Below are 16,802 nucleotides of genomic sequence, written 5' to 3' on the forward strand. Positions count from 1 at the left end.
CAGCAGGGTCTGGCCACCCGCAGCCGCGTGCCCTGCTGGGGACGGTGACGGATGTCGCCACAGGCCCCTGGAATCTCCAGGCACAATGCCTCTGAAGGTGCAAACTCGCGGGGTCCCAAGGCGGTTGGCTGTGAACCTGGATCTCCCTGAGCTCATGGGGCAGGCCCAGCCCCACCCCGCAGGTCACCCCCCATGGGGGGCGGGGAGTGCGGAGGACAGACCTCTCCTGCACCTGGCTGCTTGGCTTTCTCTTTCTGAAGTCGGATTGCGGGTCGCAACTTAAAACAGCAGCAACCACAAACACCCACGGACAAACAGATAAAACCCCGAAATGCCCCAGCCGCTCAGAAGGTCCTGCCCTCCCAGCAGCGGGGCCTGGGAGCCTGACCCAGCTTGCCCCTCCACCTGCCCTCCGGCCAGGTCTTCCTGCAAGCAAACGGACGGAAAAGAAGCCGTGGGCTGCGAATCGGAATCCTGGCTCATTGGAATCACGGCATGGGATCGATGGAGGGGCCCCCTCCCCTTTTACTCGCCTGGCCGCCTCCTTCATGCCAGCTCGAGGACCTGGGCGCGGCCATGACCCCACTTGCCAGAGAAGCAGGTGTGAGGGTTCCTGCCCCAGTTCGCACACCCGTGGGAAGCGGAGTGGGACTCTGTCCTGTAGACGCGCATGGGAGCGTGAAGGACAGCGGTTATCACAGCGTGGGGCAGCGGCAGGGGCCCCCGCAGCCCCGGAGATACTCAGGAAGAATCCCCCCCATCTCTCACTGTCCAGCTCAAGGGCACATGTGTCCACAGGGGATTCGCCCCACTCAAGAATGGATGTGCTTTGAGGTCTGGCGGGTATGGGGACCTCAGGGAGGGTCCGGAGCCTTTGTCACTCCGGTTTTGGGGTTCAGTGGACGGAAAACCGAAGGGGGTGTCGCCACAGCACCCCGTAGATGGCGGGCTGCCCGGGGCCACCTGCAGAAACAAGGCAGCAGGAAACTGGCAGGAGTGACATGGCCCCTGGGATCCCTGCAGGTACTGTGGGCCTGACCCCGGCAGGAGAGACGGATGTGTCCACGGTCAGCCTGGAATCACTGACCGCTTCTGAATCCTGGGGACTCATCGAGGTTGCATAGTGGTGGCTCCTGTGTCCTGGGACATGGCAGGACATCCGGATGCAAACTAGTCATCCTCGCCCCCACCAGCCATTTGCAGGCATCTTTCTAGATCTTTCCGCTGGACTCAAAAGGAAACCCACCCTGGCCCTGGGGTCTTTGTTCACTGAGCTAAGCCAAACCCTCCCTCGTTTGCGTGCACGGAGCCAAGCTCTGCAGGCCCACACTTCCTCCCTCCCGGGCCCCAGGGGGAGCGGACCTTGAACCTCTCAGCAAGGACCTCGGGCCTGTGACGCGTGTGATGTTACATGCGAGCTCGGTTTGAAAAGCAGGAGCCCTGGGAGGGCAAGAGAAAGCTGTTAGCAACAGCAATTTACTCGCTAGTCCCACATAATGCAAACAGATGTGTGCTTTTATTGAAACAGTTCTGTAGTGCTCTTTGGTTTTTCTAAATTAAATCTCAAAATTTTACGAAGAGTCAGGACAGGCAGGACAGCCCCGCGGAGCACGTCACAAAGCGGTGTGCACGTGGATGCATTCAGGGTGCAAAGCCCCGGACAAAGGCTTGCCTTCTGCTGGGGCTTCTTGGGTGCTCAGGACACACGTTTGGTCTCGAACGGAAGACGGGAGTACCGGTTTGCCTTAGTGGGGTGGGGCAGGGGTGGGAACAGCTGGGGCCCCTCGGGAGAACCTTGGCTTTCTCAGGGAAGCGGACACCCAACCAGAGAAAGGCTGTGGCGCACCTGGAGCAACGGTGCTCTGTTAGCCCGGGCAGGGGCCAGGGGGAGGTGAAAGGGCGTGGTGGGGACTGGCGGGCGGAGGGGCGAGGTTGACACAGCGCACCCACGGCCAGTGCGGGCTCAGGCAAGTGTCGGGGAAGAATCGCACGACTAGATGGTTACGTGCACTTCCCTGAATGCCTGGCGTCTCGAACAACGGATGGGGCCCACCACACCGGTCTTCTCAGGTGTGCAGGCCTCCCGTTTGAAAACTTTGCCCCGAAGACCTCGTCCCCCCTCCCCAGGCCTGCCAGGGCACACCTGCTGCCCGCTAGGACGCCGCTACACTCCCACGCCCCCCATCCCCCGTCCATCTGCACCCTGAGTGGAGCATCACTGCATCCTCTCGGTGTCGCCAAAGCCAAAATCTGTTGAGCGTTGCCTATGAGGTCTGGTCACAGCTGCCGTTGGTCTGCCAAACGTGAGATAATCGTCTTCAAATGGGCATGCGTCACAGATGGCTTTACCCTGGAGCCCCGAGTCAGGGACATGCTCTGTCCCCTCCCACGTGGGAGTCTGGGCTGCGATTCCAGCCCCATCAAGGCATCCTTGCTGACAGCAGACCCACCTCAACGGTCTCCTGGGCCCCTGGTGCTCCTGGGGCCGCTGGAACCGAGGGCCCCCGGCCCAGCAGTGGCAGCAACGGAAAGGTGTTCCCTCTTGTTCTGGAGGCCAGAGCCTGCGATCCGGGTGTCAGCTGGGCCGTTCCAGGCAGCCCCCCCAGTTTCAAAAGTTCCCCTTCCTACAAGGACCGGGGGCCCAGCCATATACCAGTGTGACCTCATCTTGACTAATGATATCTGCAATGACCCTATTCCTCAGGAAGGTCCCATTCAAAGGTCCTGGGGGCTACAACTTCAAAGCATCTGGGGAGATGCAACTCACCCTGTAACACTCCCTTTCTTCTGGTTCCCCACGACCCTTCATGTCATTAAGTGACAAGTGCCAACTTCTGGGGCCTCTGGTGGCTGGAGGGGTGGCGCCGGTCAGGTCAGGCGGGCTAGGGCAGGCAGCAGTCTTGGGGTGCTCGGGAGGCCGCAGGCTGGCCGGCTGAGCTTTTCTCCCCTGGAGACGGAGGCAGGGTGGATGGGGAGGCGACAAGAGTCCTTAAAGCCACTGCCTCCCACAGATTAGCATCCTCTCCAAAGGGGCGGTTTGGCCGGAACTGGATGGGAGAAAGGAGGTTCTGGCGTCGCCCCGCCCCCGCCCCCACAGGAAACCCAGCCCCGAGGTCACAGGTCAGATGCTGCCCTCGTCCAGCATCCTGGTGAGGCCCTCGCAGATGCGGCGCAGGTGCGAGCGGTAGGGCTCGGCGGGGCCGTAGAGCGCCGCCAGGAAGTCGCAGTCGGCCAAGTGGCCGAAGACGTGGTTGATGCGGCCGTGGGACTTGGCGGTCAGGTGCGCGCCCACGGCCTGGTGCAGCAGGTCCCGGCACTCGTGCAGGGCGGCGGCCAGCACGCGCCGGTCGAAGGTGAACTCCACCTGGCGGAAGCTGACGGCGGTCATGGCCGCGCAGCGCGCCCTCTGGCGGAAGCGCTGCAGCAGCGCCAGCTCCTCGCCGCCCAGCCGGCCGCCGCGCAGCAGCACGCCCAGCTTCACCGCCACCTTGACCAGGTTCTTGAGCACCTTCTGGGCCTCCTTGCGGCTGCGGGTGAACTCCTTGGTGGCGCGGTACAGCTCGTCCAGCACCTCGCTGCTCGTGTCGTCGATGAACACGGCCACCGTGGCCTTGGACGCCATCTTGCTCAGGAGCTTCTTCTGGGCCTGCAGGGCCAGGCTCTTGGTGCTGAAGGCGTCCATCGGCCCTGCTGGGAGGAGAGGCACACGGGTGTCAGTCCCCATGGCGCCCAGCCCTTCCAGGACCTTCCCGGCAGGCCCCTTGTGTTTGCTGCCACGGTGTGCTGGTCTGTGAAATGGGCGCATGCCGGCGGCCCAGCCCCAGGGAGCCCCACCCACGGGAGCCTGCGGTTTGGCACACCAGCCAGAAGCACCTGCTGGGCGCCAGGGCTGGGTGCGGGGTGGAGGCATGTCAGGGACACGTGGCCCGTCCCACCCTTAGGAGCTACAACATGCCATTGTGGGGGCACCCCTGAGAGGGATGCAGGCAGGCCTCCTGGAGGAGGGAGGGACAGGTGAGAAGGTGGGCAGAGGGACGGCAGACCTCACACTCTGCAGCCCAGAGGAGCTAGAGCACAGGGCACAAGAACAGGCAGGATACCTACACAGCAAAGCCCTTGAAAACAAGCAGTCACACTGAAAAGATGGGGACCCAGAGGACCCTAAGGGATCTAAGGGAATTCGTTTCTAAAAAGAGAAAGAGGGGCACCTGGGTGGCTCTGTTGGTTAGGTGTCTGCCTTTGGCTTGGGTCATGATCTCAGAGTCCTGGGATCGAGCCCTTGCATAGGGCTCCCTACTCTTTGGGGAGTCTGCTTCTTCCTCTGCCACTCCCCCTGCTTGTGCTCTCTCTCTCAAATAAATAAAATCTAAAAATAAATAAAAATAAAGGAAGGAAGGACAAGAGGGAGGGAGGAGGAGGAAGGAAGGGCAAAGTCAAAAGAGTGAATGCATAATGGTGAAATCTGGACAGGATGTTCTCCAGTCCGCAGACCCAACATATCCTCCCTGTGGGCTGAGGAGAGGCTCAAGGTGAGTTATCACAGGCCGATTCCATCCCCTCTCCCCCAGTCCAGCTTGTCATTCCCCACCCTATCCTGCAGTTCAGTAGGATGGGGGCCCCAGGTCCCAAGCCCTGGGCTGTTTAGGGTGGAGGAGCCCAGTTACTACCAATTCCCCAGCCTTACTGTTCTGGCATGTTTACAGCAGACAGCCCTGAGGCCCTCCTCCAGCGAGGAATGAGTCGGGTGGACAGTAGCCTGGGCTCTGGGACCCGGGGGTGAGAGCCACGTGTGAGGTTTCTACAAACACAATGTTCTAGTGACACCTCTGATCTAGACACACTGACTTGAGACCACTTCCACTCAGGAAAGGGCCGGGACAATGGCCAAGAAGAATGGCAGGCCAGCTCTTAGGGCACAGTGACCAGGCCTCTGACTACAATCTCTGTCTGTTCCTCACACCTGTCCCCATGGCTGACTTCCAGATGCCCTGAGCTCTGAAGCCGGGGTGGGCCAGAGTTCTTCCCAACCTGCACATCTGGGCATGACCCTTCCCTTCCGAGGACCAGCCAGCAGCTCCCATGGCTCCCGAGACCGGGCCCCACGCCTCATTCAGGTGCTGTACCCTCCCCAGTGAACTCCTATTCATGCCCCCGGAGCCCTGGCTCCCCGGCCCCTGCCTCCTTGAAGTTTCATCCCTCAGCCCAGCTTGGAAGCCATCCCCGAACAACCACACTGACAGTGAGGCACCTCCTCTGGGCCACGCAGTGCCCCAGGGACTCCCCCAACACTGCCCTGCCCCACCCCCCTGCCTTCACTCCCCGGCTGGCCAGCCTCACCCCAACCAACAGGGGAGGCGAGCGGCTTGCTTCCTTACCGCTGTGTCTTTGGAGACTCCAGAAAAATGAATGAGGCGAGCCGGAGACCCACCCCCAGCCCTCACTCAGTGTCCCAGGCCCTGATAGCAATGCACTTCCACCCTGGCCCCAGACGGCCAGACCAGGGAGGCTGCGGGGGTGCTTGCTCAGCCCCCAGAGCCCCCACAAAGCCTGTCTTTGTGTGAGCTCACACCCCGAAAGAAGTCCCACCCCCTGGGCTGCCCCCTCGCCTGCCCTCAGAGGTCAGGGTGGGCACAGGGAATGGCAGGACTGCCTTCCCTGCCCCCCACAGTGTCCCCAGCATGTGGGGTTATGCAGGCCTGGGCCAGAGCAGGGGGGGGGGGCTGCAGACTCAGCACCACGTGGTGGGCCCTGAGCCCACAGCATGTGCCTGTTTCATCATTTCCACCAGGCGGTAGGCTGGTTGCCAGTTTGCTGAAGAAATTACACAGGCTCAGAGAGGCTGAGCCACTTCCTCGAGGCCACACAGCAATACAGCAAATGACCGCCTCTGCAGGCCTACTCTTTTCCACCTTCCCCACTTGGTGCCTGCAGATCACCTCGAGTTTTCAAGGGCCAGGAGCTGTTTCACTGACAAATCTAGCCCCACTATTTAGGACCTGCTCCCAGATCTGACTGCGTAGTCAAGCAACATAACTGCCTTGTGCCTCAGTTTCCCATCTGTAAAATGGGAAAGACTGAACTAACTCTGTCCTAGGGCAGAAGATTGTGGCCAACCCCAATGCCCACCCCAGGCTGTGAGCTTCCCCTGGGCCAGGGGCTGGATGCCACTGGCTAGAATTCTGCCATTCAGCTCCCTGAAGGCGTAGCCCCACTTCTCTGTGAGATTCTCTGGGAAAAGGGCCGCAGCAGCTTCAGGCTGCCGAAGGAGTACCTGTGCCTCCCAGATGCCCTCCCACTGGTTTCTCTAGAATGCTCTATTCCGTTCCCTGCACCGGGACCACTCCTCTCCCTGTTACTCATCCTGTAAACTGCTCAGCTAAGTGTCAGTGTCAGAGTCACCTCCTCCTGGAAGCCTCCCATAGCACCCCAGGCATACTCCCATTTTGGCCTTGCACGCCTTGATTTCACGGTTCATCTCCCTGGCCTCACAGTGCAGGCAGGGGCCAGCGCTCCCTTGTTCACACAGTGCCTCCAGTGCTCAGCCCAGGCCCTGGTACACAGCAGGCACCCCATAAGTGTTTACTGAATGCATGAAGGAAAGGACATCCACGAACATCAGAAATGAGAAGGGACCCCTAAGGCCTTGGGTTCAGTCTCCCCAGCTTACTGATGGACAAACAGGCTCAGAGAGGGAAAGGACTTTCCCTGAGTCCAGGGAGGAGGCCCAGGCACCTGGAGCCCAAGGGCTCTGGAGCCCAGGCCTTGCTGCCTATCGGTTGCTGTGTGACCCTCGGGGGCAGGGTGGAGGGGCTCTGTCCCTCTCTGGTCCAATCTGCACGTGCTGGTTGAGCATGTTGGTTCTGGAGAGGAGTTGGGCCCCGAGCAGGACCTTCCTCCTAAGCTCAGAAGGAAAAGGGGGTGGGCGGAGGCAGCTGCAGTCTCCATCCGGGCCTCCACACTCCTAACCCCTCCAGCCAGCCCCCAGACTTGCTCACACCTGGGCCAGCCCAGCTGCGTGACCCCTTCTCCCTGACCCATTGTTCTGCTAGAAACCCCCGATCCAAGCAGGCAGACAAGGAGATGACTACAATCCCAGGGGAGCAGGCCACGGACGAAAATAAACCCCGGCCTTCCTTCCTTCCTGCACACTCCCCCAGGTCCGCGGGCGGGCAAGCCAGGAGGTGGCCAGGCTGAGCCATTTCGGCCCTTCTCGGGCAACACCTTCCCAGGAACTACCGAGGGGCTCCAGGGCCAGATGGTCAGTGTCACTGGTCCGGCCACCAAGGGCCCGAGCATCCCATTTTCGTCAAAGCTAAATAAGCCTGCTAGAGGATGGAGGGCTCGGCTGAACACTCATTCAGTCACCAGGGAGCATTTAGGGAGCACCAACTGTGTGCCAGGTACTGGGGATATCAGGACGACCAAATGAGATCCCGTCCCTGCCTTCTGGGGGACTCCAGCTTTTAAGATGCTGGCCACCTTATTACAAAATAATTCAGGTCCCCCGTTTCCCTGGAAATGGAATCTGCAGACACCACTGTCTACTTGTACCCGCCAGCTTAAAAACAAAATAGGGGGCGCCTGGCTGGCTCAGTCAGTTAAGCATCTACCTTCAGTTCAGGGTTCTGGGATCAAGCCCTGCATTGGGCTCCTTTCTCAGCGGGAGCCTGCTTCTCCTTCTCCCTCTGCCCCTCCCCGAAACTCATGCATACCCTTTCTCTCTCTCTCTCTCTCTCAAAAATAAATAAAATCTTTAAAAAATTAAATCTTTAAAAACATAAACTGATGGTATAAAGGTGGTATTCTTTTTTTTTTTTTTAAGATTTATTTATTTATTTGACAGACAGAGATCACAAGTAGGCAGAGAGGCAGGAGGGGGCAGGGGGGCAGCAGGATCCCTGCTGAGCAGAGAGCCCAATGCGGGGCTCCATCCCAGGACCCTGAGATCATGACCCGAGCTGAAGGCAGAGGCTTAGCCTACTGAGCCACCCGGGTGCCACTAAAGGTGGTATTCTGAGTCAGACTGATTGGGGAAGGGTCTGGGACATCCATCTGGGTCTTTACAAATGGTCTTTAAAAAGCCATCAAGCTTGATGGTCGTAAAACTCTGTGATTTTGCTAACACGCATCAAAGTGTACACTTTCCAGGGATGGGTTATGGCATGTGAATTTATATCTCAATAAAAAAAATCTAGTCTTACTCTAAAGAAGAAACATCAATGGCCAACCAGCAGCTGGAAAGTTGCTCAACCTCACTGGCTGCTAGGGAGATGCCTGTCAAAATCCTCACCACCTCCCCTCACTCCTCCGCCAGTGGGGGGGGGGGCTGTGACTACAGCAACAGGCCGTCATGAGAAACTGAGGCTGGGGGCAGTGAGAAATGGGGCGGCTGCTGTGAAAACCCACGTTTTGGCCGCTCCTCGAACAAACACAGCCTTACCAAGCGACCCAGCAATTCCGCTCCTAGGTAGCTCCCCCAAAGCAATGAGAACATATGAAACACGCAAGCCTTGCACATGCCCGTGCACGGCAGCATGATTCATACAGCCAAACAGTGGAGCCAATTATGTGTCCCTCAGTGGGTGAAGCGACACACACAGCATGTGCATCCCCTACGTGCATGTCCCACAGCCACGAGCAGGAGCGAGACGCCCCCATGTGCGGCCCCGGGGATGGATCGCGAACTCACGACACATAGGGAGGCAACCAGACATAGAGGGCCACATGGGGTGTGAGTCCACGCCTGTGACACGCCCAGAACAGGCTCCTCCATGGACGGGAAGGGGGCTTGTGAGGACGGGAGCTGGAGGCAGACAATGGTCAGTGGGGCGGGGGTGTGTGTGACTATTGATGGGGATGGGGTTTCTTTTTGGGGAGAGGGAATGTTCTGGAAGTTGAGCACTTCAAAGTGGTGAATTTTATGGTATGTGGGTTATACCTCATTGAACTGAACACTTACTATATATATTAAGTGTATATATTTTAGGGACACCTGGGTGGCTCAGTCGGTTAAGCAGCTGCCTTTGGCTCAGGTCATGATCCCAACATCCTGGGATCGAGTCCTACATTGGGCTCCTTGCTTGGTGGGAAGCCTGCTTCTCCCTCTGCCTCTGCCTGCCACTCTGCCTGTGCTCTCTCTGACAAACAAATAAATAAAATCTTTAAAAAAAAACCCACAAAAAACAAGTATATATATTTTATAGCTCTCTGCCCCTTACTACGTATGTTTTATGCCTCATATTTAAAATGTTAAATAAATTGAACATTTGAAAAATCAGGGTTTGCAGGTGCCTGGGTGGTTCAGTCATTGGGCACCTGCCTCCAGTTCAGGTCACGATCCTGGGGTCCTGGGATCGAATCCCACATCGGGCTCTCTACTCTGCGGAAAGCCTGCCTCTCCCTCTCCCATCCATCTGCTTGTGTTCTCTCTCTCGCTGTCTCTCTCTCTGTCAAATCAATAAATAAAATCTTAAAAAATAAAAAAAATTTAAAAATAAAAAGCCATAATTAAAAAGAAAAGAAAAATCAGTATTTGGCCCATAGGGTAGTACAAAGAGAAATAAAAGGGTCACACGAGTTAAGATTTGTAAGTTGCTTCTGCCTTGCCGGGCACATAGTAGGCAGCTACCACCGCAGGGCTGCCCAGCAAGAATTCCCCACCTTTGAAACTCAGGCCCTCCACGCTTGAGGATAGAGCACATATCTCGGAGATCTGCCTATGGAGCACGGCAGTGAACTTGTAGCTACAGATTCCTCTCGAAAAGAGCTCCACCTTTCCCCAAATTTACCCAGGAGCTGCAATTCGGGGACAGTCACGGAGTACTAAAACCTTGCAAAAGCCCACTTAACGGTCTGTTTCCAGCAGAACATGAGGAAGTTGTGAGCGTCAGGAGGCTACTCAAGGCACACGGCTGGATGCCTCGTGTCCCTGCTCCCTGCCCCCCGCAAAGCCAGAATGTCCTGTTAGCACCGCAAGCAAAAAGAAAGCCCTCCAAATTTCCAAAATAGTCCCCTAAGACGAGTGTCTCCTCCTTTCAGCAAGGAAGGAGGAGACACCAGTAACCAGTGAGCACAAATACAAATGGGAAAATTTCAGGGAGAGATAAGAGCCAAGGAGGACAGGGAAGTGATGGCCAGGGACAGCAGGTGACCTTGGCCAGGACGGTCAGGAAGGCCTCTCTGCGGTGGAGCTGCCAAAGCTGGGAATGGAAAGACAAGGTCTGGCGGAAAGGTGAGCCCGGCACAGGAAACAGCTGTTGCAAAGGCCCTGGGGCAGGACTGTGCCTGGTGGATTAGAGGAGCAGTGACGATAGTGAAGGCCACTGTCTGGGTCCTCCCACAGCCCTGATATCTCCCCACAGGGACCCCAGACAGGCCCCATGACCTTGGGGGCAGCTTTCCCATCTATGAAATGGGTGTACATTCTTCCCCAGAGCTGTGGAGTTCAGCCCATACCTCGTCTGCCAACCCCAGGCAAAAGCCTTCTGGACTCGGAACTTTGTCCTGTTCCCCAGTTTGGGCACTCCAGCTCCCAAATACCCTGCAAACTGGCCATGGACCCTGATCTTGAACCTCTGGGCTGCTCTAACATCGCTTACCTGCAGAGGCAAAGACAGGAGGCAGGACTGTCCCTGAGCCTCCCGAGAGGTGAGGGGCACACACCGGGGAATGGTGTCCTCCCAGTGGACCCTGTTCCCTCCAGTCCCTGCAGTTTCCAAACCCAGGCCAGCGTCTCTCCCGTTACAGCCACAAGTCGCTCTGTCTCCCCATTGCTCAGTGGGCTCCAGCCTCACCCATCCCCTCCGTGCACACGCTGTGCCGCTCCCAGGGCTGGGGAGCAGGGGCGTTCTCAGCATAAGGGTCCCGCTGCTCAGAGAGGCTTTCCCGAATCATTCACCCCCGGTCTCTACCTCACCCCGCTTATTTGTGACAGTTCATTGTACTGGCCTGTAGATTCATGACTCAGGGTTCCTATGCTAGGCTCGAGGCCATGAAGGTGGGTGATAGGTCTGTCTTAGTCCTGGCAGGGTCCCCAGGACCCAGCCTTGGGCAGGCAGTGGATCATCATCAGAGGATTGTTGAATGACTAACTGATGAATGAATGCAAACCGAAGCACAGGTAATACGGGCAGGAAATGAGGTTGGAAAGCTGCCCGGGCCCTGTTTGTTGCGAGGCCCTGGAGGTTGGGAGTGGGGAGACTCCTCCCGGCCCTCCCCCATCCCACTGGGACTGAGCACACTGCAACCCCGGGTTGAGTCCCACGGCCAAATCGATTCTTGCAAAATGCTCTCCGTAAGTTTCGCCAAACTGGGATCGATCGTTGGGCTCTCAGATGTGGTTGACAAACGTGCAGTTCTGGGCATGGGATGTCACCGGACATTCTCCTTTATGGGAACAATCCAGACAAACGTGAAACAAGGGAACGAGAACTGCATTCATCAGCAACGAGAGCAACAGTCCGTGCCGAGCCAGATGGCAGGCGACCATGGGGCCGGAGAACGTCTCCTCAAGTCTTTTGTGCTTTTCACAAGGAAACCACTGTGGACCCGACACACTGTTGAGTTTAATTCTCATCACTGGCATTCTCTTCATCACTTTCTTGAGTTCTGCCAGGAGCTGGCAAACCATGGCCCACTGCTTGTTTTTGTAAATAAAGTTTTATTGGCACATGGCCGCAGCCATTCCTTCTATACCATCTAGGGCCGTTTCCACACCATAAGGGCAGCCTTGGGTAGACGGAACAGAGACTGTGTGGCTTACAGAGCTGAAAATATTTATTCTCAGGCCTTCATAGAAAAAGTATGCCAGCCCCTGGTCTAGACCATCAACAGGACAATAAAGCAAACCCCGATGAGTAGAAGTTGCCAATTTCCACGGTGTACGTGCTCCCCCCCAGGGGCCAATTTCAAGCTTCCAACTTGATGTCAGCAAAGGTGGAACTGGGAAGAGCTGCTCACCATTTCCACCAACCACATCCGAGAGACAAAAACGACCTCAAGAGTACAGATCGTAGTAAAATATGGTAGAATAATTAAGAAGTTATGATTTTTTACTCTTTATGACATTTGCTTTTTTATGACTTTTATCAACCTATGATTCTCACACCATAAAACACGTCCTTTTAAAGTGTACAACTCAGTGGTTTTTATATATATGCACAGACTTGTGCAACTATTGCCATTATCTAGCTCCAGAACATTCCTCCACCCCAAAAAGCAACACTGCCCCCATCAGCAGTCCACTCCCCAGCTCCCAGCCCTCATGAACCCCCTTCCCGTCTGTGGAGGAGCCTGGTCTGGACGTGTCACCCGCGTGGACTCACACCCCGTGTGGCCTCCTGTCTGGTTCCCTCCCTGCGTGTTGTGGGCTCGGGGTCCATCCACGGGGCTGCGCATGTCAACGCTTCCCTCCTTTTTATTGCCAAATAATATTCTATACCCTCATTTTATATACAATGTAAGCTCATAGTCTGTCATTTTTAATAATGGCTGTGTTTAACAACCCAGCCATAAAAAAACCTGATGAGACAGCAAGGGGCTCTCGTGAGCCGGGCTGGGCCAGTGACAGCAGGCCCCGGGGCCACGGGGAGCCCATCCCTGCCGCATGAATTCTTCATGTCCCACACAAAGGGCATCAATAATTGATGGACCAGCTCAGCAGGGCCGGGCCGGCCTCTCCATCTCACCTCTCCGAGCCCCGGCTGCGGTGGCCCGGGAGGGCCTCTGTCCACAGCAGCAAACGCCCCCGCTGTCCTTGTGCCCGCATGAGACCCGCTGCCGACACCAGGGCCCCCGCGGTGTCGGGCTGTTACCAATCACCGCTCGGAACTCACAGTTGATGCCCAATTTGGATATGGCAAAAGGAAGAGAGAAATCTGCTCATCTGAGGGGCTTGGGGGCCTCAGTGGTTCTCAAACGGGTTCTCCAGAGCCCTGGCAGGGCCCCCCCCAAGGATGAGCCGGGTCTGGCCACCTGCCGGGCGGCCGGGGGAGCCGGACACTGCCAGCTATGGTCAGACTTCCACGGAAGCAGAGCTTGGGCACCGAGCAGGAATGACAGGAGAGCACAGCCCACCCCCTACAGAAAAGACCAGGCCAGGCCGAGGCTCAGGCCCAGCAAAAGATGTTTCACAGCAAGTGGGGGAGGCCCGCATGGGGCACCAGTGTGTCTGCAGCCCCTAGGGGAGTCCCAGCTCCACCCACCTCTCCCCTCTCCACTGCCTGAATCCTAGTTCCCTGAACCCTGGGCCCTCCTTCGGGCTCAAGCTCTCTCGCCTCCCCATCCGTCCTCCCCAAAGAGGCCACCAGAGGGCGCCGGTGATCGCCAGAATCGGGACCCACTTCCTCTGCCCACAGCCCTCCACAGCTCCCCTTTTGGAGGTAAAAGCCCCAATTCTTCCCATAGTCCACAGGACCATGACCTCATCCCCTTCCCCTCCCTCTCTTCCCCTCACTCGCTCTGTTCCAGTCACATGGGTCTCCCACTGTCCCTCCAACACTCCAGGTCCAGGCCTGCCCTAGGGCCTTTGCGTGGGCTGTGTCCTCTAACTGGAATGCCCTTCTCTCAGGTCTCCACATGGCTGCTTTTTTCTTATCATTCAGGCCTCGGCTCAAATGTCACCTTCTCAGGGGTCCCTCTCAGATCCCCCATTTAAACTAACTTCCAGGGGCGCCTGGGTGGCTCAGTGGGTTGAGCCGCTGCCTTCGGCTCAGGTCATGATCTCAGGGTCCTGGGATCGAGTCCCGCATCGGGCTCTCTGCTCAGCGGGGAGCCTGCTTCCTCCTCTCTCTCTCTCTGCCTGCCTCTCTGCCTACTTGTGATCTCTCTCTGTCAAATAAATAAATAAAATCTTTAAAAAAAAATAAACTAACTTCCACATCCCTCTGTCTCTCCATGGAGTTCATGCAGTTACAGGGAAGCGGAATGAGATTTCTGGATGATCACTGTGTTTCCCAAGTCCCATCTGTGAGCCAGGTGAGGGAGGACACTGACTCGGCCTTGGTCGGTGCCATGTCCGTGGGCGCCCTGTACCAGGCTTCGGCTCACAGCAGGGGCTCAGAATCTGCTGAGTGAATAAATGACCTCCCAGCTCTAGAGGGGTCTAGGATCTGAAAGCTCCTCCAAAGGCCCCATAGTCCAGCCAGGGAAACTGAGGCCCAGAGAGAGACAGAGATAACCCAAGGTCACATAGGAGTGCTGCGTAACCTCCTCTGGAGTGGGGGCTTTCCCAGGTAAATGCTCCCCAACTTCCACTACCCCATTGGACAGAAGTGGAAGTTGAGGTCTGGGGAACAGTGTTAGATGATCCCAAGGACTGGGACAGAGGAACTTCCGGGAAAGCTCAGGTGGGGGATCCCAGAGAGTTATCTGGTGGTGGGGGGGTGGGGGTAAGGGCTGCCCACGGGAGGTGCACATGCTGTGTAAGTGGCCCAATCCTGCCCCCCCTACATCTCTAACACCTGGGGCTGTGGACCCCCACATCTAAGTCTCTAACACCTGGGGCCATGGACCCGGCCCCCTCTATATCTCTAACACCTGGGGCTGTGGACCCCCTCCCCTTCTACATCTCTGTCACCTGGGGCCATGGACCCCTGCCTCTACATCTCTAATACCAGGGGTTGTGGACAGCCCCCAATCTCTAACACCTGGGGTTATGGACAACCCTCTGTCTCTAACACAGGGGGCCGTGGACAACCACCTCCGTCTCTAACACCTGGGATTGTGGACCCCCTCCCCTATGTCTCTAACACCTGAGGCTGTACCTGGAGGAGCCTCAGCCATTATTCAGCCTCTGACTCTGGGCGGGGACATTTCAGCCACAACAGCTGGAGCTTTGTCCTCAGGCACTGTCTCCTGGCCCCATTCGACAGTCAGGGACACTGAAGCCTCTTAAACCCACCATATCAGATCACCAAGCAACCAAAAGGCCCCTGTCCTACCCAGGCCTCAGATGAGGAAACAGGTTCAGAGAGCATCTGAGCTGCCCAAGGCCATGCAGCAGGAGGGGACCCCATAGAGCTCCCAATCTGCACCTGTCTGACTCATCTATTCAGTTAGGGACCTCCACCCTCATCAGAGAGGGGTTCAAGCTCCCCACTAGCAGCCGCCCAGTGGTCTGGGCACTCACCTACTACCAGCATCCCGGGCCACCAGGCCTGCCAAGTGGGAGAAGCACAGCCCAGGTGTTTGTGTGGCTGGGGCGACAACTCTTTGTTCTGGTTTCCATAGGTACCGCGTCCCAGAGCCGGCTCTGCTCCTCCCAGCTCTGCTCCTCCCAGCTGCCCAGCCCTCGCCTGGCAGTCTCTTGGCCCAGCCCATCTAGGCAACTTGTTATGTTTTAAAGTCGGTGCCCATGGACCTGGCAGGGCAGTTGAAGGAACAGCCCATGCAGAAGCCCCGGGGCAGGACCGCGTCTGGAGTTTGGAGGAAGGTGGAGGTTGTTCTGGTTGGAACAGAGAGAGTGAAGGGGAGAGAGGGAGGACCAGGAGGAGACATGCAGGGCCCACATTCCTGCACTGACCCTGGAAGCAGCCCTCTTCTCCAGGGATTTTGGTCCCTTCCCATTCTACAGACGGGAAACTGAGGCTCAGAGAATCCACTCGCTTGTGCTGGTAGCATGGTGAGTGGCAGAACGGGAGCCTATCCGTCTGATTCCAGGGTCTGAACTCCACAACCACTAGAAGTGCCCGCACTTCTCCATGGGCCTCCCCAGGGCATCCAGCTCCGCCAGCCGGCCTCAGATATGCTCCGGAAGCAACCTTGGAGGCCCGTTTACAGCTGGGGCTGTCCCTCCTCCAGGAGAGCCCCCCAGGATAGAGGAGGCGGTGATGCTCGCAGATCTAGGTCAGGCCACCTGCCAATTAACTCGGCAGCTACAGTCCCAGTTCACAGCTGACAAAACTGAGGCCAAGCACTGGGAAGCTCCCAGGTGGCCAGTCTGGGTGGGCTTGGCCATGGCTCTTCCGGCTGCCTGGACTAGCCAGAAGCCACACACATTCCCATCACCACACCTTTGTTTGGCCAGGCTGCCCACTACCTGAAATGCCCTCCCGACTTTGGAATCTGGGAATCCGGCCCTAGCACCTGGCACCCTGCACAGCGAAAGGGGCAGAGTCCATCAGAGTCCCCATGGGGGTGCGGGGACGCTGGTCCCAGAGCACAGCCCCACGCTTGGGAGGGCAGTTCAGACCCAATCTGTCTTCTCCTAACCCGTACTGCAGGAGAGTGACCCAGAGCGAAAGGGAGAAACAGGGGGAAACTCAGGCAGGGATACCGATAGGCAGGGGGTAGGCAGGGAGTGCAAGGGCGTGGGGGCGAGAGAGACAGGGCGTCCAGATGGCCCCCGAGGTGCGCCGAGATGGGGAGGTGCCCCGGCATCGCTCCCTCACCTGCTCTCCGGGGCCTGTCCGTCGGTCCGACCGTTGGGGCTCCGTACAGCCGCCTCTGAGGGGCCGTTGGGGCTGCCGCGGGACTCGCGCGGGAGGACTGAGAAGGGACTGGACGGGGCGGGCGGGGAAGCTCGGTCACGCCCTCCCGTAGCCCCGCCCACCGCGGCGGCCCCGCCCCTCCCCCGCCCTCGAGGAAAGGCCCGCGACGGGGGGCGGGCCGAGGGTGTGGAATCAGCCAATGGCAGTGCGGGCGGCGTACGAAGAGCCCAATGAAAGCAAGTTATCAGGAAGGGGGCGGTGTCTGGGGCGGGGCCAAACGGCTCCGGGGGATTCCTCCGGAATCGTGAAACGGGCCGGATGCGGTGTTGAGCGGCTGCCGAGGGGGGTGGTTTGCCAAAGAAAGGGGAGGAAGGA

General features: G+C 57.8%; 1 protein-coding gene across 2 annotated transcripts; it reads right to left on the bottom strand.

Moving 5' to 3' along the window:
* Positions 1-1,454: 1,454 nt before the first annotated feature.
* Positions 1,455-16,447, bottom strand: TNFAIP8L1 (TNF alpha induced protein 8 like 1). Of its 2 annotated transcripts, none has more exons than XM_044254505.1 (2): positions 16,389-16,447; positions 1,455-3,687 (listed from the first exon to the last, which is right to left on the bottom strand). In XM_044254505.1, exon 2 carries the CDS (start codon positions 3,680-3,682, stop codon positions 3,122-3,124), a length of 561 nt encoding a protein of 186 aa, XP_044110440.1. In that variant the 5' UTR covers positions 3,683-3,687; positions 16,389-16,447; the 3' UTR covers positions 1,455-3,121. The 2 variants fall into 2 exon arrangements, with proteins under 2 accessions (XP_044110440.1, XP_044110439.1); XM_044254504.1 differs by having other exon boundaries at positions 1,455-3,690.
* Between the last annotated feature and the right edge of the window lie 355 nt (positions 16,448-16,802).

This window comes from Neovison vison, chromosome 6 (assembly GCF_020171115.1).
Source record: "Neovison vison isolate M4711 chromosome 6, ASM_NN_V1, whole genome shotgun sequence".
Taxonomy (NCBI): Eukaryota; Metazoa; Chordata; class Mammalia; order Carnivora; family Mustelidae; genus Neogale; species Neogale vison.